The 23,234-nt window shown below is 41.3% G+C and overlaps 1 protein-coding gene across 1 annotated transcript; it reads right to left on the bottom strand.

Annotated features, from left to right (window-relative positions):
• Window positions 1–2,746: 2,746 nt before the first annotated feature.
• LOC143414777 (sterile alpha motif domain-containing protein 9-like) lies at window positions 2,747–18,828 on the bottom strand. The gene is made up of 6 exons (XM_076879611.1): window positions 18,757–18,828; window positions 18,228–18,617; window positions 18,065–18,135; window positions 11,060–11,200; window positions 9,179–9,233; window positions 2,747–9,070 (listed from the first exon to the last, which is right to left on the bottom strand). Exons 1-6 carry the CDS (start codon window positions 18,826–18,828, stop codon window positions 4,295–4,297), a joined length of 5,505 nt encoding a protein of 1,834 aa, XP_076735726.1. The 3' UTR covers window positions 2,747–4,294.
• Between the last annotated feature and the right edge of the window lie 4,406 nt (window positions 18,829–23,234).

Here is a 23,234-nt window from a genome sequence, read left to right as displayed (position 1 = left end):
TCATTTTCTGTGGAAGAACGCTGATATGACCCGTGAATTAGATTCGTAGATGACCGTTAGATTTGCTTGATGCTGCCAACACTTTCAAGGGACCGCGCTGTGTTCCCGGATAACTCGTTAAATGCACCTATAATCATTTCTTTCTTAATTTTTACCTGGTTAGCTAGAAATTGACCACATTTTTTTTATGGTGTTCAAAAGTTTGCAAGCAAAGTCTTTGTACTAAGTATTGAGGGTTTTTTTTAATTAATAATTTCATTATATTCTACTTTTTAGTATTTTATTCAGTATTTCCTGTTCCTGGGTAAACACATAGTCATCCTCTAACGATTGGATTATTTATTCTAATACCTGAATGCGTTTGGTTTCTCTTTTCTTTTTATCTGTTGAGAATGAAATGATTTGACCTCTCATCACAGCTTTCCCTGCTTCCCAGCGAACAGATGCTGATGTTCCAATCTGGTCATAAAGCTGAAATATAAAGCCAACTCTTTTTTAAAATATTTAAAAAAATCTTAATACATCATTGCTTAGAGATTAAATGTCAAATTTTTACTTGGCAGAGTGATCTTTTTATGTGCTCACAGTGTGATTGCTGACAGCTATAGGGTGTATCTCAGTGTCTGAAATGCCATTCAGCAGCGAGCTGCTGACTAGGAAATAATTCAGACGGGAGTAAGTGTGATCGATATATGTCCGATATGTCCGCATGCTCTGTGAGGCTGCAGTGGATATGCTGACTGTAATGGAGGATGTCACTTTAAGAGAGACGGACTTGACCTCCTGAACTATGAATGATGAAGATGATAAGGTACTGACTTTTGTACACTGACACTGATCGTACTGTACAGATGTGTAACGTTTGAGGGTGTTGTGTGTGGCTGCGTAAAAGAACAGGTGATCCGTGCAGTGAAGGAAGGGAGAAGGAAGAGACCTGTAAAAAAGGCAAGTGGGAGGGATGAAAGAGAAGACTTGAACAGAAAAAGAGAACATTGTAATTAACATTGTAAGTAATGGCCTTCTTCAAGATTACATCGACCGGTGCTTCGAGGATATGGAGAGCATCTAAATTCTCCCCACTGTCCTCCAGGGCGGTGGACATTATTAAGCAGATATGGTTAGATTTTCAACAATTACATGGTATGACCTGAAGCTCAGAAAATATTTGTTCATTTCGGACCTACCATTGACTTTTTTCCCCCTGACAAGTCTCCAGCATGTGATGTCACCTAAAGCATTTTCTGTCAATTACCTTTTCCATCACTCTCTTACCTTTTCTGTGAAGGCCCCCTTCTGGTAAATTTCAATGGTGAGGATTCCATTCTCCTTAGTGAACACGGCACAGTCGAGAAATGGCAAACTGTTTATGTTTCTATCCACTGAGTTGATATGACCAGTGAAGGATTCTACTTCTTGGGTTTTGATTTTGACCCAGGTGTCATCCACGTATCTGTACCAGTGACCAGTAAAGTGCTGTCCCTTTAAAACAGCCACAAGCCTTTCTTTCCAATTCCTCCATGTAAAGGTTGGCTACAATGGGTGACACTGGGGAACCCATGGCACAATCATGTTTTTTCTCTGTAGAAACCCTCATTGTATTTAAAATATGTGGTGGTAAGACAGAGGTCTAACAGTGTGAAAATCTGATCAGGGCTGAAACTGGTTTTCCAAGGAGCTGTCTTGTTGTAGTTAACTTCAACATTTAAGTTAACTTCAATTTAGTCACCTCAAAGCAATCATGAATTTTACAAGAGTTGATACATGTACAGTCAAATCTGTTAAAAGTGTTACTTTAACATTTATGCATGCATGTAAAATTGGTTTTCTCCTAAAATCACTTTTGGCAACACATTGTCCACCAGGGGCAGAGTTTTTGATGAAAGCCACAAAAAGAAAAAGATGGGTATGGTTGGGGTATGACATTGTTTGTGGAAGTACTTCAAACAGTTTAATACTGCCAGGGACCAAAAACCGGATGCTGAGTGACTTAAACAGAAATTTATTTTACAAGTCTTTGACAGAGAAAGCTGAACTACAACTAAATGCAACAGCGAGTAAGACAACATATTATGAGAAAGGCCAGAATACAAGCTGAGTCAGTTCAAAGGAATAGCAGGGCCAGGAATGGGGCGATGGAATCTATAGCGGACAGGAACAGTGGCTGCAGGTGGAGATTAGCTGGAGGAGGAGGCGAACTAGATACGGGTGAGTACAGAATGCAATGTGGGTGCGCAGGGAGGCAGGCAGGTGAGGATGGCAGTTAGCGAGAGTGAGTTTTACCAGCAGCAGCAAACCAGAATCCTGAGGCGTGACTATGGCAAGAGCTGAAAGATGTATCAGGTGCCGAGTAGAGGACAGGAAAAGAGGGTTAAGCAAAACATGCTGAGGAACACAAGACACAAATGTGAGGCAGAGAACTGACTATAGTAAGCAGACAATCTGGCACAGGTTCATTGTGAGCGCTGGTCATGAATACTACTGGAGTAATTGCCAACAGGTGAGGAGCAGGGAGGAGCAAGGAGGGCTCCACCAAGGGGAGGAGAGCCGATGCTGTGGAAAATTACTCAGACTCACCCAGATCATGACAAATACACTGTAGTATTATGTTTATGGTAGTGTATCGTAGATGCACATATTTCCCATATTTCCATTCAAGAAACATTGACCTATGAAATTAAAAAGAAAAGTAGTGATCTCTGAAGGCATTTTCTTTACTTGTTTATTGTTTTTTGCTGTTTTTTGGGGGGGGGGGGGGGGGGGGGTTGACATAAGAAGAAAAGGCCACAATTAAGTATGCTTTTGCTAATGCTAAAGCTTTTAATCATCAAACTCATCTCATTCAGTAAAAAAAATACATGTCATTAGTCCAAGTTTACATTACAGTAATGCAAATTACATGTGTCACCTTATACATATGCCACATGCCATAGAATCCCATCCCCTTTGCTTTTTGAAGTCTTATTCCGACACATACGTACATTTAACAGATGACCCAAGTACACCAAAATGCATTCACTCCATGTAAAAAAAAATTAAACACAATGCTGTTGTAAAGTAGTAGATTGTTTTTTTCTATTCTCAATTTTTCACACTTGGTGTCTTTGGCTCAACACTTCTGTGCATATTTCCATCCATCACACGTTGATGGATTTGGTATATTTTGCTCTTTTTCTGTAGAATTTGACATGCGTGTTTTAATGTTCACAGAGTGCTCCTAGCACAGCTGTCTAGACACTTTCCCAATCAGGAGTGTAATTCAAGAAAGAGTGAGAAAGGTTAGAGTGGTTTCCTTCCCTGTTTGTTTGTCAGCTTCATACCTTTAGTCAGTTATACATTGTAGAATAAAACATTTCAAGCTTCAAGGTTCTACAAAAAAAATATGTCAAAAGAAAAACATTTACAACTTTAAAACAATGTCCATCATCCATCCACCAGACACAATAAAATAATCCTATAAATTGCATTTTTTTTCTTTGTAGGCTAAAGCTGAAATTTAAATATTTGCCAAATATGACAATTTTTGTTGTTATTCATACCAGCAAGATGTCATTAGAACACAATTTCGATAGTTATAGCTCATAAAAGAAACACATGGAACATTGATGAAACTGACCACATTTTTTGATAATCTACATCACACTTTATTGAATTTATATTAAGAAAGCTTATCAATTTTAGGTACAAAAAAAGTTTAATCACTTTTTAAAGAGCCAGCCTTTCCAATTGGTACCTACTCAGATTGACCCGCCACGGATAGCCAGTACCTAATGTGTGGTTGTCATCATAGCAACCTGTCTGTGCTTCCCACACCATAATTAATATGCAACACGATAGATAATAAATAGGTTGGACATTGAGGTAAGAATATACCTGCTGCTCAGTCTGTAGCTTTTCATCAGACTCAAGGGAACATCGTGTTGTTTTTTTGTAGCCATTTCCCCCAATGCTGGGTTTCAAAAATGGCGGTTTTAATTTCTGTGAACAAGACACACTCATGATTCATTGGGTGCTTAAAAAGCACTGTTTTTACCATTTCTTCCCTTGTCTAAACGTGACAGTAGTATTTAGAATAAAAGGACTGTATATTTTGTTAATTGTATTTCTGGTTTTACCTAGGCTATCAAATAATAATTTTTATCTTAGACTAATTTTGCAGTATCATAAATACTTTATTTCATTATTGTAGCCATTTTTTTCTCTCTACTGAACCTCTTCTCTTGGATTGTCTTCCCATGTCACTTGTTCTGTTGCCAGACAAGGAAACAGTATTCCATAGCACATTTTGTTTTTACATTCACTGGTCATTTACATACTTTACATTATAGGCTACTGGGCCTTCCATAGTAAATCCAAGGTAAAAGGATACTTCCTCCTGGCTGTATCCACTTCGAATGTCACCCAAATAAACTGGGCGCACCAATATTTTTAGGTTGGCTCCATAGTTAACATAAATTTCACCATTTTCTGATTTCCCTTTTATCCTTAACAACTCACACTGCACCTCTGGCTGGTTCCATGCTGCACCACTCTGCCAAAGATGATGATGCTTTCGTGAATGAGTACTCTCACTGCTGGAAGAGTCTTGTTTTGAAACACGGTCCAGAATTTGATCAAGTTTTGCTTTAGAAACTATTCGCTTTAGTCCACTGGATTTTCCAAGAAAGAAATGAGCTATAGTACTCCTTGCTGGAAACATGTAAGAGAAGCGCCGATAAAAGGATTTCTTGGCTGCTGTGATATATGTGCTGATATTTTGGCATGCTGCAAAGCTTGCAAGCTTTTTGTCTTTTGTAGGCCACAGGAGCAGCATGGAGAGGTAGTACAGTTCTGTTAGATTTGATTGGGTGCCCTCTTTTTGCAGTTCCTCATTCAGAAGTTCAACCAGCTCTTCATATTTTTTTACCAACTTTGAAGATGGCTTGATGCTTTGCAAGACTATGTTTGCCAAAATGAAGTTTACTTTATCTGAGACAGATGATGACTTGTCATAGATAAAAGTCCATTTTCTGAGAATGTGCTCCATTTCAGTACCATGTTTATCAGTCAAGCACTGCAAAATTCCAGCAAATGTGTCTGCACGCTTTGTTTCCAGGTAGAACTTCTGGTCCAGTATTTCCTGCCCGAGACTTAGATTGGGGTTTCTGGCCTTTTCGGATGCTTTCTCCTCATCTGAACTACTGAAGACTTGTATGTACTTTCTGAAGTACTCAGATACTTTTCGTTTACTTCTTTCATCAGTCATTTCCCTTTCCTTTGACCTAGGCTTTAGGTATGTAAAATAATTCTCAAAAAAATTGAAAATTTCCTTCAGCCTTGGCCTGAAGGAGATGAGAAATTTCTTGTGTTCTGCCAATACAGCCACAAATTCATTGGTAGTTGTGTTGCTGTAATCATATAGATTTTTCTCTTCAAGGTGCCCTTTGAGAAACTGAAGCATTTTATCTCTTTTATATCTGCCACTGACACCAGAGAGCGGAAGATCTTTAATGATGTTAAGAAGGATAATCATTACTTCTGTCTCTCCAATATAGCCTGATGTATTGTAGGATTTTGATCTCTTTCTGCTATGCAGATCAAAAGGATCTACTTGTTCATCTGTTTTAGCAAGTTCCTGTGACTCCTGGAACGCTTTTACAGCTTTGACACCCAATCTTAGGCATTCATCATATTCTTCAGGAGTTAGATCATTTTTTATTTTCTTTTTGAGGTGGCTCTTATAAACTTGTCCAACTGTATCTGCAATGTAGGAATTTTGGTTTTTACTTTGTGCATCCAAAGCCCAACGCAGGGCTGATGTGAAGTCTTCTTCTTTCAAGTAGAAGTATCTTGCCAGTGCTTGCGGCAGTGTTGCACTTCTGTCAAACCTCAGTGTGGCTCTTTCTAAGACTTCTTTGGTTTTGTCAGGTCCTTCCTCAACATATATTTCTTCAATTAAAGGAGAAAACCATGTGTTTTTGTCATCTCCTTGTTCTTTTCTGTGGCGTGTGATGAGCATGCTCTGAATGTTTTGGACTAGAAAATCCTTTCCCATGCATGACTTGTAAACTCTTTCACAGTGCAAAATGTTGATGGTTATCTCAGACAGAGAAAGTTTATGTTTTTGATTAAGAACTTTAAGACACTTACTTGCAATCATCTGGTGCAAGAATCGCACTGCTTGATATGTGCCATGTTCTTCAATGGTGAAGGTTATCAGCAGTGTGGAATAGGGATTCATTTTGTCATCAAGAGTTTCTCGCTTGTACAGGGCATCCTTTATTCCCACTAGTTCTTCACACAGAGACAAGGACAAGTAGGATCCATTGACATAGGTGTTCAGCAAAGCTAGGAAGGACAATAATTGACCCTGCTGGGTAGTAGTGTCAAGATCTTTAACAGTGTTGCTCACCAGATCGGTAATGTACGCCTCACTGAAGTTATTTGTCATGATCATGAAGGCATAGAAAGTTTCAGGTTTCTCATGGTCAATTTTGAGCCGTTCAAGTTTTCCAGAAAACAAATTCTGCTCTTTAGTTGACAACTTGTTTGTGATGAACACATTTTCAAAGTGGCTGTCTCTGGAGCTCTCATATGGAAATTGGGTCCTCTCACAGTTCAGTATAATTACCATGGGACTGTTATGTTGTTTTCGATTACTGGCAACATTCAGGATGCACTGTTTTAGGTCTGTTACATCTTCCCAGTTGTCCACCAAGAGAAGAACAGGGACATAACCTGGCTGTTCCTGTTTGCCATATATCACAAGATTCATGACTTGGGAAGCAATTTCGTTATTGTTTTCCATGTTGTTTTTAACAACAGCACATCTGAATTTTCTTCTTAGCTCCCAAAGGACATGCATTGCTAAAGTTGTTCCACCACATCCTGGGTGATGGAATAGATTTATTACTACACATGAAAATGTGTAGCTTTGGACAGGTGTGATCAAGTCATATAGTTCATTGTATTTGTCTCGCTTGATGAAAGGCAGACTCCCAGTCTCCTCAGAAAGGTAAAAATTCCACCATGTAACTTGTCCTCCTCTGTAAAAACCTTCCTCTGTTTTCTTCTTAAACCCTTGAAAAGAATCCATTGTTTCAATTTCTGTGTTCTCACATTCATTTTCACACAAGATGTCCAAAGCAGTGAAAAGCTCTTCATCTTTTCTTGTCAGTTGGACTGAGCTTGAGCCTGTGGATGGCAAGTATCTCTGGGAGGACTGTGTTTGAGGTTCCTTGAGTTTTTTGATGGTACTGGAAATTTCATTCAGACTTAATTCATAAATGCATTTACTGGTGATGTCTTCCTTACAACGAGACTCAATCAGCCTTTTCCACTCAGTGAATATATTGGCATCTTTGCATATGCACACAGTATTATCAGCTCCTTCTAGCGTGCGATAGATGGCACAGAATGTCTCCAAAAGAGGGCTTGAGATGTCTGTTTCTGCAGAGTGAAGAATAAATATCACCAGGAGTCTATCCTTGGAAAGCAAATCTGGCTTACAAAGCATAGATATCAAGTTGCTGATATCACCAGAGCGTCTCTTAAGCCATTCACTGGGTGCGAGAGGCTTGTCTGCCGCACTATCTTCATTTATCTTTCCATTGCAGAAAATCCAGCTTGTTTGTTTAAACAAGTTTAGCTTTCTAATGGTTGCAGTCAAACTGTCTTGAGTGGTATACATTCGTGGGTAGTGCAGATTGGCTGTGTGGTGTCTTCTGTAAAAACTACATGTTCCATTTACATCAGATTCTGGGTCAAACTCAAGAACAGCAAACAACTTCATCTCACTTAGAAAATCCAAGTGCTCCAGTTGACTTGAATGACATTTGTCAGTAACCACAATGACTTGCAGGGAATTATCAAACGAATCTCTTCCACGAGTTATGAGCTGCTTTAGTCTTTGACCCTGGTGGCCTTGTGGTTGGAGTTTCTCATCCTTTTCTTCTGCTGACTTGCGTGCTGACGCCCAGTGCTTGACTTTCTCTGTCAAGCTTTTCATGTCCTCTTGAACCACCCGAGGGTTTGTGTCTGCTAAAATGTTGATTGACCTTGAGCCATCCCTAACAAACAGGCATTCAGTTTTGCATTGCTGACTTGCTTCTGCTGTAGTAATACTCAGTTGAGTATAAAAAAGAATGTGCTGAGTCTCTGAATATGTTGGAACTACATCAACCTCAACAACCCATTTGTCTGAAGTTGTTCCATCTTGATAGCAAACTTGTATAAAATTAGGAGGTCTGACGCACATTCTAGCAGTGTTTACATGTTGTTCTTCAAAATATTTGCTCACTGATAATTCAAATGCCTCAATATACTTATTGAAAGAGGTGATTGTGTGTCCAATAACCTGACCATGTTGTGGTCCTTGTTGGTTGTTGATTCCAAAATGAATAGTTCCGTTGGTTCGTGAATTCATGCAGCTTGCAGCAAAGCTAAACACTTCCCTTGTGAATTCACATAAGATTTCTCTTTCATCTGCTTCAGTTGCATTAGGCAGAAGTTGGTACTCGTGGATTGGGTCGAGGAGATTACTTGGACCGGTTGCAGGTGGAAAAATGTAATTTTCCGTGTAGAATGTGGAGAAATTATTTTTGTCAAAGGGACGCATTTTACATACTCGTCTCTGTAGCTCTGTTGTGTTGTCAGTATTTCCCTTATGCAACTGTGTATCGGCCCTTGTGTTCTGATCTGTTACTGAACTTATTCTGTCTCTTCCTGTCTGCAATGTGTCTTCAACAAATACAGAGCTTTCGCTTTGGATTCCCGAATCTGATGACACTGTTTTAGTTTCAACAAATTCATCAGTGTAATAACTCTCTGATAATCTTGCACTTAAATTAAATGTTTCTGAATGCTTCCTTAACTTCTTGACTTGTTTTATGATTTGTATTGCTGGAGCAGGTGGAACACCTAAGTCTAACAAGTCTTGTTTTTCAAAGGAGGCCAAGCAAGCCCCTGAAAATTCTTGTTCATAGAGGCTCTGTGCAACATGATTTGGTACCCTAAGTGTAATCACCAGCCAATCTTTCACATGTTCTCTGGTCCAGTCTTCAATTAGTGGTGGTAGTCTGAGGTCACAGTCTGCCTGCACACCAAATGAAAGTAAAAGCAAAATTGATGTTAGATCAATGAACATCAATATTTTTATCCAAACAGAAACTTCTAGAATTAGGATTAGAAAATTTTAACATACAGTTTTTTCCCATTGCCCACTAAGAGTGAGTGTTGCTCCAGGTGGAACTGTATTCCTTTGAAAAGAAAACAATGATAAAAAAGTTATAAAGTGATTTATGTCATTGTTTTATTCCATACGTAAAATTTTCTAGACATTCTAGAAATGCCAAACACATTTTTAAAATTACCAACTACCACTTGACAACAGCAACAATAATGATAAATAATCTGATTCATAAAGATACTAATAGTCAAGAGTGCATATAAGCTCATAAGTGGTCCGCAGGTGCGCCTGCGCTGTCAAAATAAAAGACGCGCACCAGATAAGAAGTTGCAACGCGTATTTGCATACCTAAGCTTTTCTGGAGGAGGACAGACATTTGTTTAGAACTCTTAAAGATGTCGAAGCAAGCTCCTTTAAGCAACCCTAACCCTAACCATAGACCACAGCAACCTCGCTGAACAGGGTCCAGTAACCACCACAGTGGCAGATATCCTAGAGCAGAGTTTTCTCCAGCATGAACATTTGGACAGTGGCAGGCCCCGACATGGTTCATGCTTACTGGTTGAATAAGCTGACTGCACTCCATGTATCATGGTCCTGGGTCTTTTGACCAAGCATTTTGAGTTTAAATATATACTGGTGTTCTCTACGTTCATGTGTATTATGCCTAGGTTGCCGTTATAGTTCATTGTTTCTTAGATTCCCCTTGTGTTTTCACCCTTGTGTTTAAGTCTCCCTCGACATTCATGTGTTTCATGTCTGCCTGTCTTATGTTATCAAGCTCGTGTTTTCATGTCCGTGTCTCATTAGGTTTCCTGTTTTATTTTGAATAGTTTCTTTGTTCAGTGTGTTTAATTTTACTCTTCCCTGTAACATTTTTGATTTATTAATTAGCATTCAAATATCTTAGTGAATACAGAATAAAGATCTACCACAAAGCAAGAAAGCACTAGACAAGGCTAATCAAAAGGTATTGGCTGAAGCATATGCTTATTACGCCAACCCTTTAAACAAAAGATCTTTTAGCATGCAGCTCATATACATAGGGCTCGATGCAAAGAGTAAAACAAAACAAAACAAACAAACAAACAAAACTTTCCACCTTAGATAAGTAACCACATTAAATTAAATTTCATTAACATAATCAAAGCAAAACAACCAGTAGTTTTAGTATTATTATTTTTACTGTTTTTATTCATGATTTATATAAATTTTAAACATGTTTTTAAACAAGGAAAATGAACTGCACCTTTTGAAATCACTGTCATAACTATTCCACAAGTTAACTCCTCTAACAGAAACACATCTCTGCTTTATGTTTGTCCTTATCTTTTTTTTTTTTTTTTTTTTAAAGAAATCTGTTCCCCTTTAGTCATTATGTTCATTCAAATCAACATGTGTCTCCACTTCCCCTCATCACCTCCTGTGTGCTTTCAGTCTGTGTGTTTCCATTCATTCCTGGTCAGGTTGTCTGTTGTGTTCCATGCCATGATTCCAGGCTGCCATGTTTCATGTCCCACGTATTCATGTAACTCATGCCCAGGTTTTTTCATGTTCAATTCTAGTTTAGGTTAGTGTTTAGTTTCTTATTGGTTCACCTTGCCTTTATTTTGTAATATTTATTCAGTCTTATTAAACGGCTTGCCTTTTGTTAACTCAAGTTACATTTCATTTTGTCTGTGCTTAGGTCCTCCTCCTTAATTCATACAGTCTGCTTCTAAGCCAGAGTGTGACACCATGAGCATCCGGCAGTACAAATGAACCAGCTGACAGAGCAGTTGCCCGAGACTGATAAACCTGTGCAATTCCTGTATTGATTACAAGAAGACCTTTGACTTGATGCCCCACACCTGAACCCTGGAATGCCCGGAATGGAAGAGCAAAACAAAAACTTGCCTGTCCTTCATAGTTTCCCCAGAACTTAAATCTGGTGGTGGGCTCTTTGATCTATTACTCTTCAGAGACATGCAAGATGACAGTGTAGATTTCTTTTTGTAGTTTGAATCCATCCTGTCCACCTCAGAAAATAAAGGATTCCTTGAATGACAGAAATGAGAGAGGAAAGAATGCATGGTTTACTGTCTGATTTTAGTTAAATTAATTTCAGTTTTTTTAGCACTAATTCATAAGTGCTGACTCAAGGCCCTTGTGGCAGGCGCATTCGATTACTAGCAAACAATATGGATGAATTAACAGCGCTACAACAGAGTCAAGGGAATATCCGGACTGTAGGTTTATGTGCTTCATGAAGTCATAGATGCACAAGAGATATTTCCAATGACAACACATGTTTGGAAGGCTTCCACACTTTTCTGGGTCACAGGGACAGCACTACAAGTACTAAGCCAAACTGAGCTTGCCATTCTTGTTAAAAAACAGTGGTGTAGCCCTGGCCACATTACAATCAACAACCGTGAATTTGTTGCCTGGACATTGAACTGTGTGCTATTAGACTCAGGTCTTATTATTGTTATTATGGGAATTTACCTGTGTGATCTTGGTGGGTCTCTGTGTTCCTCTCTCTGCTAATCCCACAGCTGCATCTGCCATAGCCCGGTTATGGACTCAGCACCCATATTTGTGCATCCCCTGCAGTGAAAATAACAAAATAGAGTTTTATAGTTTACTGCTCTAGTATGATCACCAAGTTAAAGGACAAGTCTCATATTACAGGGGATGTTAGACAGGCCACCAGGCAGGCATTCCAATACAACACCACAACTTGAAGACACTTTCCTCACCCTGTCAGAAGTTTATTTTCATTTTTGTGCTTGTCCCGCTAGAGCAGCAGCTCTAGCGGCACTGCTTCCAGCCAAGAGTGATGCCATAAATCCCCTATAGCTGCAGAAAAGGCTAACATTGTTATCTTTTTACAAAACAAACAGCTGAACATGAGAGGTTTTTGGACCAATTTTGTGTTCTCCATTCTTTAAGAATCGGCACCGTTTCAAAAGTACCGGTTTGGCACCGGTATCGGATAAAACCTAAATGATACCCATCCCTACTCTTTATCAGGCCTTGTACTGTTTAGTGGCTGATTCTTCTTCTTTCATGTTTAACGGCAGCTTGCATCCAAAGATGTTGCACTACTGCCATCTCCTGGCTTTTATTCTTACTTCACTTCCGAATCCTTAGATCCTCTTGATGAGAACCGTATTTCTCAAAAAACGAAAAACCACTCCTTTCCCTTCACCATGACTTAACTGACTAACCACCTTTTCAAACGTAAGTTCCATTACACCACCCATTTCTACCCTCAACACTCTCCTTTGACTTACATACTTCCTGCAACTAATAAGCACGTTCAACCGTCTCAATAGAATTACACCAATTACGTAACCCAGTCGGATGTTTCCCCATCCTAAAAAGAGTCCCATGCCATTTTACAGAAATTCTTACTTTCTGTCCAAACTATCCTTTTCCCTTCAGATTTCGACAATGTCTTCCACCCATTCTAAAGCCAACAGTATGGCATATAACTCAACTGCATATATACTCAGAAGATTTGATGTTCTTTTTGCTTTTTGCTTGATACTTAACTCCAGAATTACCACTGCCACACTAGTTGCTTCCGTTTTTGGATCTTTCGACCCATCTGCAAACACCTGTAAATAGTCACTGTACTTGCTCTCCAATCTATTATAAAATTCTTGACAAATATCTGTTGTAAAGGTCCTCTTCTTAGAATCTGTTAATGATCTGTCTACTTTAATGTGTTTCCATGTCCATGTGGGCCACAAAGGCCACAAGACTGTCTGGCTGAATTCTTTGTCATATACTTTAAATGCTCTCACGCTATCATCCCCAACCCACCCAAAACTATTTTTAAAACCCTTTCCTCTTTCCCAACAAGTCTCTAACACTTTCTTAACAGGATGATTATTGTTGTGACCTTTCAAATTAACCCAGTAGTTAACCATTAACTGCTGTCTTCTAATATGTAGAGGCATTTCTCCGGCTTCCACCTGAAGAGCACATAATGATTTGTTTAGGGGTGATGTTTTAACCGCCCCTAAACTCCTCAATGCACAAGCTTGGATAACATCCAGCTTCTTTAACCAAGTTTTAGCCACTGCCCCTTACACCACACATCCATAATCAATCCTTGATCGAATTAACATGACATAGATACAGTGGGGCAAAAAAATTGTGCAAGTTCCCCCACTTAAAATGATGACAGAGGTCAGTAATTTGCACCAGAGGTACACTTCAACTGTGAGAATGTGAAAAAAAAAAATCCACGAATTCACATGGTAGGATTTGTAAAGAATTTATTCGTAAATCAGGGTGGAAAATAAGTATTTGGTCAATAACAAAAATACAACTCAATACTTTGTAACATAACCTTTATTGGCAATAACAGAGGTCAAACGTTTACTATAGGTCTTTACCAGGTTTGCACACACAGTAGCTGGTATTTTGGCCCATTCCTCCATCCAGATCTTCTCGAGAGCAGTGATGTTTTGGGGCTGTCGCCGAGCAACACGGACTTTCAACTCCCGCCACAGATTTTCTATGGGGTTGAGGTCTGGAGACTGGCTAGGCCACTCCAGGACTTTCAAATGCTTCTTACGGAGCCACTCCTTTGTTGCCCGGGCGGTGTGTTTTGGATCATTGTCATGTTGGAAGACCCAGCCTTGTTTCATCTTCAAAGTTCTCACTGATGGAAGGAGGTTTTGGCTCAAAATCTCACGATACATGGCCCCATTCATTCTGTCCTTAACACGGATCAGTCGTCCTGTCCCCTTGGCAGAAAAACAGTCCCATAGCATGATGTTTCCACCCCCATGCTTCACAGTAGGTATGGTGTTCTTGGGATGCAACTCAGTATTCTTCTTCCTCCAAACACGACGAGTTGAGTTTATACCAAAAAGTTCTACTTTGGTTTCATCTGACCACATGACATTCTCCCAATCCTCTGCTGTATCATCCATGTGCTCTCTGGCAAACTTCAGACGGGCCTGGACATGCACTGGCTTCAGCAGCGGAACACGTCTGGCACTGTGGGATTTGATTCCCTGCCGTTGTAGTGTTACTGATGGTGACCTTTGTTACTTTGGTCCCAGCTCTCTGCAGGTCATTCACCAGGTCCCCCCGTGTGGTTCTGGGATCTTTGCTCACCGTTCTCATGATCATCTTGACCCCACGGGATGAGATCTTGCGTGGAGCCCCAGATCGTGGGAGATTATCAGTGGTCTTGTATGTCTTCCATTTTCTGATGATTGCTCCCACAGTTGATTTTTTCACACCAAGCTGCTTGCCTATTGTAGATTCACTCTTCCCAGTCTGGTGCAGGTCTACAATACTTTTCCTGGTGTCCTTCGAAAGCTCTTTGGTCTTGGCCATGGCGGAGTTTGGAGTCTGACTGTTTGAGGCTGTGGACAGGTGTCTTTTATACAGATGATGAGTTCAAACAGGTGCCATTCATACAGGTAACGAGTGGGGGACAGAAAAGCTTCTTACAGAAGACGTTACAGGTCTGTGAGAGCCAGAGATTTTCCATGTTTGAGGTGACCAAATACTTATTTTCCACCCTGATTTAGAATAAATTCTTTACAAATCCTACCATGTGAATTCATGGATTTTTTTTTCACATTCTGTCTCTCACAGTTGAAGTGCACCTCTGGTGCAAATTACTGACCTCTGTCATCATTTTAAGTGGGGGAACTTGCACAATCGGTGGCTGACTAAATACTTTTTTGCCCCACTGTACTTTTGAGAGCATCAAAATTCGCACCCCGTGACAGCCCTACTAAATATCTCATGATATTAAGAACCTTTTTACTTTTCTCCACAATGTGCTCTGTGAGTTTTCCAAGTTAACTTCCTATCAAAAACTACTCCCAAAAAACAAAAGCTCTCCACCCTTCCTAACACTTCACCATACAAGAACAACTGTTTATCTTCCCCTATTTGTGAAAAACATGACTTCAGTTTTTTAATCGAAAATTTAAAACCCCACTCCATTTCCCCAGTTTTCCACCTTATTGAGGTTAGTTTTCTAACGAGATGGTCAACATTCCTCCCCCTTACTCATACTACTCCGTCATCAGTGAAAAGTGATTTACCATAACTATCAGATATCTCTTTAAAAATATCATTAATCATAACGGAAAACAATGTTGGACTTATTACACTTGCATGCGGGGTTCCATTTTCTGTTTTGCATGGCTCCGACACGTGTCCATATCTTAACTTGAATGGTTCTGCCACATAAGAAATACCATATCCAATTAAACATCCTTCCTCTTATTCCTACACCATACAATTTAATCATTAAACCCTCTTTCCAGAGCATATCATATGCCTTTTCTACGTCAAAGAACACAGCCACTACCACTTCTTTATTAATCTGTGCCTTTCTAATTTCATCCCCAGACTTAGTGGCTAATTGTTGAATGCAGCCAGTTTTGTACTGGCCCCTCAGAGGAAATGAGCTGCAGCTGAGTCCAGGAAAAAGAAATCCACCCACAAAACACAGATGCCTGCTAGGTGTGTAACAGTGACACCATGGTCCCCCCCATACATCTGTGTTTGGGACCAGCAGTACATTAGCTTGTGGCCATCCCTATCGTGGAGTTTAATAAGAGCCGAACCCTGAGTTATCATACTTCTCTATTCCTTTTCCTTTTCTCCCCCTGACTCTTTGACACACATTTAGGCACTTGTGGACTTTATACATTGTTTTATAACTCCATTTTATAGTAGCTACACCCTAAGTTATAAAACTATGTGTACAAAATCTACTTGGGCCGACCTCTAGACAAAAAAAGCAACAAATAAGCTAAGAATACAATAGTAAAATGTAACTAAACTGAATTAAAAAAAATGTTATGTGTAACAATGAATCAATGAATGAATAAAGTATCTCATTACCAGGTAAGGCTTTACAGAAACACTGCTTTCAATTACACGTTTGTTGCCTGCAGTCATGTAGGATTTGTTTTTTTAAATTAGGACTTTTAAATTCCTATTTTTACATATTAGTATATTTTTCTTGCACCTTTTTCTGCCATCCATAAGTCGAAATTTCAGGTTATTTTTAAACATTTGAATCTAAAAATTCCAAATGTTAAGGTATTGTCTTAATTGCTAAATTCTATTGCACCTGCAACTTGAAACTTTGAGTTCCTAAGTCAAAAGTTTTCAGTGGGAGAAAGAAATTCAGATATTAATCAGGTACTAAATACTAATCAGTTTCTGTGGGAAAACAGTGCCTTCTTACCTTTTATGTTTGCTATTCCATAGCAAAAATGCTTCCTAGGCCAAGCAGAAATGTAAAATTGTGGTAAACTTTCTTTTTCCGCTTAATGGGAGAAAATAGTCACTTGGACTCACTACCAAGAGTTGCTCAGCAACCATAGAGTGACAGCGGCTGGAGCACTGGTTTCTCCAAGATTTATAAAAAAAATAAAAAATGTCCTATACGGACTGTAGCATTAAACATTTACTCTAAAAATGACCACTAATCAGGTACTTGGGTGTGTCTGCAGGCATTGAAGGCTTAGCTCTCTCTCCATTACATAACCTCTACTACAGCTCTTTGTTCCACAATGACAAGCAGTCTTTGAAGAAAAAAAAAAGTCTCTGGGATATCAGTCTTAACAGTCTTTGAGGTGGGGTTGTTGTCTTTCATTTTAACTGGCTCGGGAGAAGTGTGAGAAAAATAGTCACTTGGACTCACCACCAAGAGTTGCTCAGCAACCATAGAGTGACAGCTGCCGGAGCACTGGTTTCTCCAAAATTTATAAAAAAATAAAAAAAAATAAAAAATGTCCTACACGGACTGTAGCATTAAACATTTACTCTAAAAATGACCTCTAATCAGGTACTTGGGTGTGTCTGCAGGCGTTGAAGGCTTAGCTCTCTCTCCATTGCATAACCTCTACTAGAGCTCTTTGTGTCTATGTCTTTATTCATCTCTGTCGATTGGAAATGTGGTTGCTTTAGCGTTTCTTCAGCCATTTCAGTCACATGGAACAAACACATAGAAACATGCTCTAGTAAAGGTTAGACAATGTACAGAGACCTTTTATTAGCAATCTCCCCATTTGATAATTGGGTTAAATTCAGTGATCTTGATAGTCCAAGGATATGTGAATTTATAAGGCTAGGGACAAAGAAAACAAAACTGGAACACAAGTCCAAAAAGAAGAGGTCCAAAACTGCAGTTTTGGAGGCCAACCGCAAGGAGATTGGCAGTGCAGACTCAGTTTAGGGGTCAACCACATGGACGGTGGGAACGCAGACACAGTTCAAGTAGACTTGTAGTCAAGACCACCTAAACCAAGACCAAGACAATACCAAGACAAGAGGGTATCGAGACCAAGACAAGACAGACCGACTCAAGACCAAGACAAAAAAGTCTTTAAACTGCAGCCAGATGCTGCTTCGTTTACAGGTGTCAGGCATATTTATGTGTTTTTGCAATGCACTCGCACAGCCCTCCTCACCGCTGTCTACTGTCTCACTGACTTACTGAGAGGACAGACGCACGCTCCACTTGACTGTCGCGTCTCTCACCCTCTCTGTTTTTCACATAATGATATTATCCAATATACTCGCATGTGATTGGCCACAATATGGAGGGATTGGAGTATAGCTGAGCCACTGTGTGAGAGCTGAGCAGTGAAAGGAAATTAAGTGAGGAGCCGGCTCTCGCTCAATGGGAGTCGACTCTTCTGATTCACTACAAAGCACTCTCTAAGCACGGCTCTTAGAGCTGATGCTTTTGTGCACGACACATTATTGAACGTTACGTTGTGTGTCATGGATACTGTTGACTGCAAATCTCCCGACCACTATGTCGATCTGAGAGCACAAGACCAAGACAGCGAGACCAAGACGAGACCAAGACCAAAGTCCGTCGAGACCAAAACTAGACCAAACAGGCACACTGACCTCTGGCGGAGATGGAGCTGGCAGACACACAGCTTGAGCAGACGGCACGTTGACCTCTGGCAGAGACGCAGCTGGAAGACATGCAGTTGGACCAAACGGCAGTGTGGCAGTTGCAGGTTGTTTAGCTGGTGTTGGTATGGCAGCTGTGAACGGTTTAGCTGACGGTGGCATGTGTGCCACGGATGGCGGAGCTGCAGGTGACGGTGTGACAGCTGCGAATGGTTGCGCTAAAGGTTGCACTGGCAGCTAGAGGGACTATCCCGAGCCTCCGGCAGGAACAGGTGGCTTCATAGGCTCTCCTGAGCCACCAGGGAGAACAGGCAGTGGCCGGTCGGGTAAACTCTCCTGAGCCACCAGTGGTGGCAGATGACAACTGCACAGACTCATCAGAGCCTCCACCCAACACACATGGCAGCGTGGAAACGGCGGATAGAGTGGCTCTCCTTAGCCCCCCAGCAAGAACAGGCAGCAGCCCAGAAGCCGCGGGACTGTTGGATGGACTCTCCAGAGTCCCCAGCAAAGGCAGACTGCTGGACCAACTCTCCAGAGTCTCCTGCAGAAACAGACGGCTGGACTGGCTCACTGGACACCAGTCACCCCTACCCGGGCATTTGGTATGGCTGCAGGAGTGAACTGGTTCACATTTTAACTGGCTCGGGAGAAGTGTGAGAAAAATAGTCACTTGGACTCACCACCAAGAGTTGCTCAGCAACCATAGAGTGACAGCGGCCGGAGCACTGGTTTCTCCAAGAGGGTAGAGCCATTGGGCTGGACAGCTGAACCTGCAGCGAGCAGGTGGCACTGAGGCTGGAGAGTGTGTGAAAAAGCAGACTATTTCTTTTTGAAGCGACAAAGCCTTAGGTGCTGCAGGTGGAAGCACTGCAACTCCTGAGCAGCTTTTTGGTCCTTCACACAGCTGTTCCCAAACCACGATGTCATGTTCTGTGTGAGGATGCTCTCCACAGCGCCTGTATAGAAAATCCTGAGGATCTTTGGAGAGACCCTGAACTTCCTCAGTTGTCGTAGGTGATACAGGCGCTGCCTAGCCTTTTTGGTCTGGACCTGAATGTGGGCAGCCCATGTCAGGTCTGAGGAGATGTGAACACCAAGATACTTGAAGGACTGCACCCTCTCCACTGGAGCTCCATTGATGATAATGGGCTTGTAGTCTCTGTGCTGACCCCTTCTGAAGTCCACCACCAGCTCCTTGGTCTTGCTGACGTTCAGCTGGAGGTGGTTGTCCTGGCACCACGATGCCAGATTCTTCACTTCATCCATGTAGGCCGCCTCATCGTTGTTGGAGATGGCACCCAACACCACTGTGTCGTCAGCAAACTTCACAATGGTGTTGGAGCCGTGGGTGGCCACACAGTCTGAAGTGTAGAGGGAGTAGAGCAGTGGCGAGAGGACACATCCCTGAGGTGCTCCTGTGTTGATGGTGATGCTGTTGGAGAAGCACCTGCCCACCCTCACCACCTGAGTTCTGCCAGTGAGGAAGTCCAACACCCATGCACACAGACGGCTGTTAAGTCCCAGATCCCTCAGCTTTGTGAACAGTCTGCAGGGCACTATTGTGTTAAACGCTGAACTGTAATCAACAAACAGCATTCGCACATAGTTACCCACAATGAACACCGGTGTACCACAAGGCTGTGTGATGAGCCCTTTCCTCTACTCCCTCTTCACCCACGACTGCAGACCTGCTGATGGTTCCAACACCATCATTAAGTTTGCAGATGACACCACGGTGATTGGCCTCATCAGTGACAACGATGAGGCCGCCTACAGGGAGGAGGTGGATCGTCTGGCTGAGTGGTGCGACAGAAACAACCTGCTGCTTAACACCGAGAAGACCAAGGAGCTCATCGTGGACTACAGGAGGAATGCTGACCCACATCCACCCATCAACATTAAGGGGACGGCTGTGGAGCGTGTGAGCAGCTTCAAGTTCCTGGGAGTCCACATCTCCCAGGATCTCACCTGGACGACTAACTGCTCCAAGCTGGTCAAGAAGGCTCACCAGCGCCTCTTCTTCTTGAGGACTCTGAGGAAGAACCACCTGTCCTCAGACATCCTGGTGAACTTCTATCGCTGCACCATCAAGAGCATCCTGACCAACTGTATAACAGTCTGGTACGGGAACTGCTCTGCCTCGGACCGGAAGGCGTTGCAGAGGGTCGTGAAAACTGCCCAGCGCATCGCCGGAGCACCACTTCCTGCCATAAAGGACATCTACAGGAAGCGGTGTCTGAAAAGGGCTGGGAAAATCATCAAAGACCCCAGTCACCCATCACATAGACTCTTCACCCTCCTGCCCTCTGGGAGGCGCTACAGGAGCCTCCGGACTAAGACCACCAGGTACCGGAACAGCTCCTCTCCCCACAGCTGTCAGACTCCTGAACTCTGCCTCCTGACATCTGACCCACGTTAAACTCATGGACTGAACATACACACACCCACAATGGACAACTGTACCCTCAAACACACAATAATAACATGGACTGAACCACCACTCACAACCACTAGCACTTTATATAGCCTCTGTAGAAACTATCTACACCCTCACTTATCTTAACTGCACTACTGTATAGCTCTGTGTAAATAATCATTCTGTACATTCGATAATCTTTAATCCTACAACTGTTTACAACTTCCATAGTTCCCATTTCTGTATAGCTGTATATCTCAGATTCTGTAAAGTTATTTATTTCATATTCTGTATAGTTTTTCATATTTATATCCTGTTCATATCCTGTACATAGCTTGTACTCACTACAGCCTGTACATACTTATAGTCATAGAATATTCACAACATACTTCATACCGTGTACATTATAACATACCATAATAGACCCATTTCTGTAATATACTCACATATCTATATTATTGCTAATATATATTGTAATATATCTATATCACTAAAGCACTTCTGGATGGATGCAAACTGCATTTCGTTGCCCTGTACCTGTGCAATGACAATAAAGTTGAATTCTATTCTATTCTATTCTCTCTGCTCACAGAATGTACATTTGTCTTCCACAGCAGCGTCAATAACAGAAACAAAAGAATTTACAGCAACAATGCCATGAAGAATTCTCCACTGTAAGTCTGCAGGTTTTGCTAGAGGGTGTGGCCCCCCCACACCCTCTAGCAGATCATTACATGAAGGAACCTTTTAAAAAAAAAAAAACAAGCGCGTCCATGCTCACAGGTGTACACACGGGTGATCACACCCACAAACTACACCCTTTTTGGCTCCTACCTCAAAGCACACTGTGTTCTGTTGATCTTATGTGCTGCACAATAATGTTTAATATTTAGTATTTACTGTCATATTCCCATATATCATTGTGATGTTGTTTATTCTATTACTCTTGTTCTCTTCTGCTTGTTTTCTTTTTTCTTTCTCAACAGGTGATCCGGGTGATCGATATATGCATTTTCTTTTTCTGCCCATTCTGTTGGTTTTTGTTTTTTTGCCCTTCTCCCCTGTCCCTCTTCTCAGCTCTTTCTCTTTCTTTCTCCCCTTCTTTCCCCCAGTCAAGTCTGTCCCGTATTCAGCAAGTGAAAATAAAATAAACAATAAAAGGTGAATCAAATGGACCATTACGGCAAGGCTGGGATGGTCAATTTGGTAAAGTAAATCCGTTGGGCATCTTTCTTTGCCTTTAGACAATAATTCTGATGGCAAAAGAGCCAAACGGGACAGGCAGAAAAAAAAAAAAAAAGGAGATCTGACCTAGATTATCATATTAAGATTTGGGACACATCGTCAATAGTGGACCTTGGATTCATCGGGTGTTTCGGCCATTATCACTAGACACCCTCATCCAAGGAGGCTGTGCCAGGGTTGACCAAGCCCTGGAGTGTGTCACTGGCCCAAAGGTTCTGTGTGGTTCCTATCCAATAGTGCGTTTTTAGTACAATTGAAATCCTCACCTAAAAACAAATACTCATCATCACTAGAATCCTGAACAGTATCAAAAAAAATTCTTAAGCGAACACAATCCCCACACCTCCACTACAGCTGGACTTCTGACTACACACAGCCCTTCCTCCAGTCACTCTCATTGTCAACAGTACTGTGTGTTTCTTGAACCAATATAATATCTAACTTTTTTAAATCCATAAGCTTGAAAAAAGCAGCTCTTTTTACCTTATCTCTAGCACCATTTAAATTTAATGTGCCTATTTTGAATTCGCACATAAAAAAGGAGAGACAGAGTAAAAAAAAAAAGACAGGGACATATAAAGTATTTTCCTAAACACCATCATCGTCATCAGCAGTAAGTGCTTGAGCTCTTACTTCCAAAATCTGTTTCTTTAAACGATAAATCTCTTGGTCTGTCAACACATCATCAACAAAATTTCCAGGTTTTTCTAAAGCTTCAGGTCTGGAAAGTAGTCCTCCACCTTTACCATCCTGAGGCCTTTGGTTCTCTGTAAGAACCTCCTGATGTCAGCAGGAGAGTACAGATTGTGGCGTTCCTGGCTCAGGGACAAATCACTTTCAGACTCCATACTGCTCTCTTCCTGTTCTGTTTCCCCTCTTAGCTTTTAATGTTTTGGTACTGCAGTGGACAGGTTCAGAGCTCTTCCTCTTCTGAGACAATTTCAACAAATCCTCATCTAACATATTGTCATCCTCACAAAGACCCTCACATACAGACTCAAGAGTTGTTTAATCTTTCTGACTTATGTCAAAAGCACCTGCAGACTGTTCATTAGTCAGATCAGTTTATATTTATGCTATCCGCGCTCATCACAATGTCATTTTCCTTAGACCTATTACAGCACATAAAAAGCCGTTTTTCAGCCTCAGCGGGGCTGCCCGCGGCATCAGTGGCACCCGCTCTCCAACTGCATCAACCGCTGGCTGCGTGTTTCTTAGCCTTTCTGGACAGGATCGAATTAAATGCCCTTCTCTACCACAACCAAAACATTCTTGCTCTCAGACAAAGCAAACACCATGTAATTGAAACCCTCTATTTTGAAACTGAAAGACAGGTTAAGCTCACTAGCAGTGTGTCTTTGAGGATCATTGTAGCGACTTCCACAGTCGCTAGAGGCCGGGGATGGAGCCTGCCTATTTGCCTGACGCGCTGTCAACTTTACGCAATAATGCGAGAGGTGGAACTGTTTGCTTGTTTATTAAAGTGCTTTGAAAGTT

The sequence above is a fragment of the Maylandia zebra genome, linkage group LG22 (assembly GCF_041146795.1).
Source record: "Maylandia zebra isolate NMK-2024a linkage group LG22, Mzebra_GT3a, whole genome shotgun sequence".
In the NCBI taxonomy this organism is placed as follows: Eukaryota; Metazoa; Chordata; class Actinopteri; order Cichliformes; family Cichlidae; genus Maylandia; species Maylandia zebra.
This window is presented reverse-complemented; position numbering and strand designations above follow the sequence as displayed.

Bases quoted from the DNA above. Each gene is read 5' to 3' on its own strand.
- LOC143414777 (XM_076879611.1), bottom strand. From the start codon at position 18,828: ATGGCTCTACCCTCTTGGAGAAACCAGTGCTCCGGCCGCTGTCACTCT. The intron at 18,618-18,756 runs GTGAGTCCAAGT...CTGTTTCTGCAG, and splicing joins TTGCTGAGCAACTCTTGGTG to GAGACTCTGGAGAGTTGGTC. The intron at 11,201-18,064 runs GTCAGTGTGCCT...CTGTCATTCAAG, and splicing joins CAGCTCCATCTCCGCCAGAG to GAATCCTTTATTTTCTGAGG.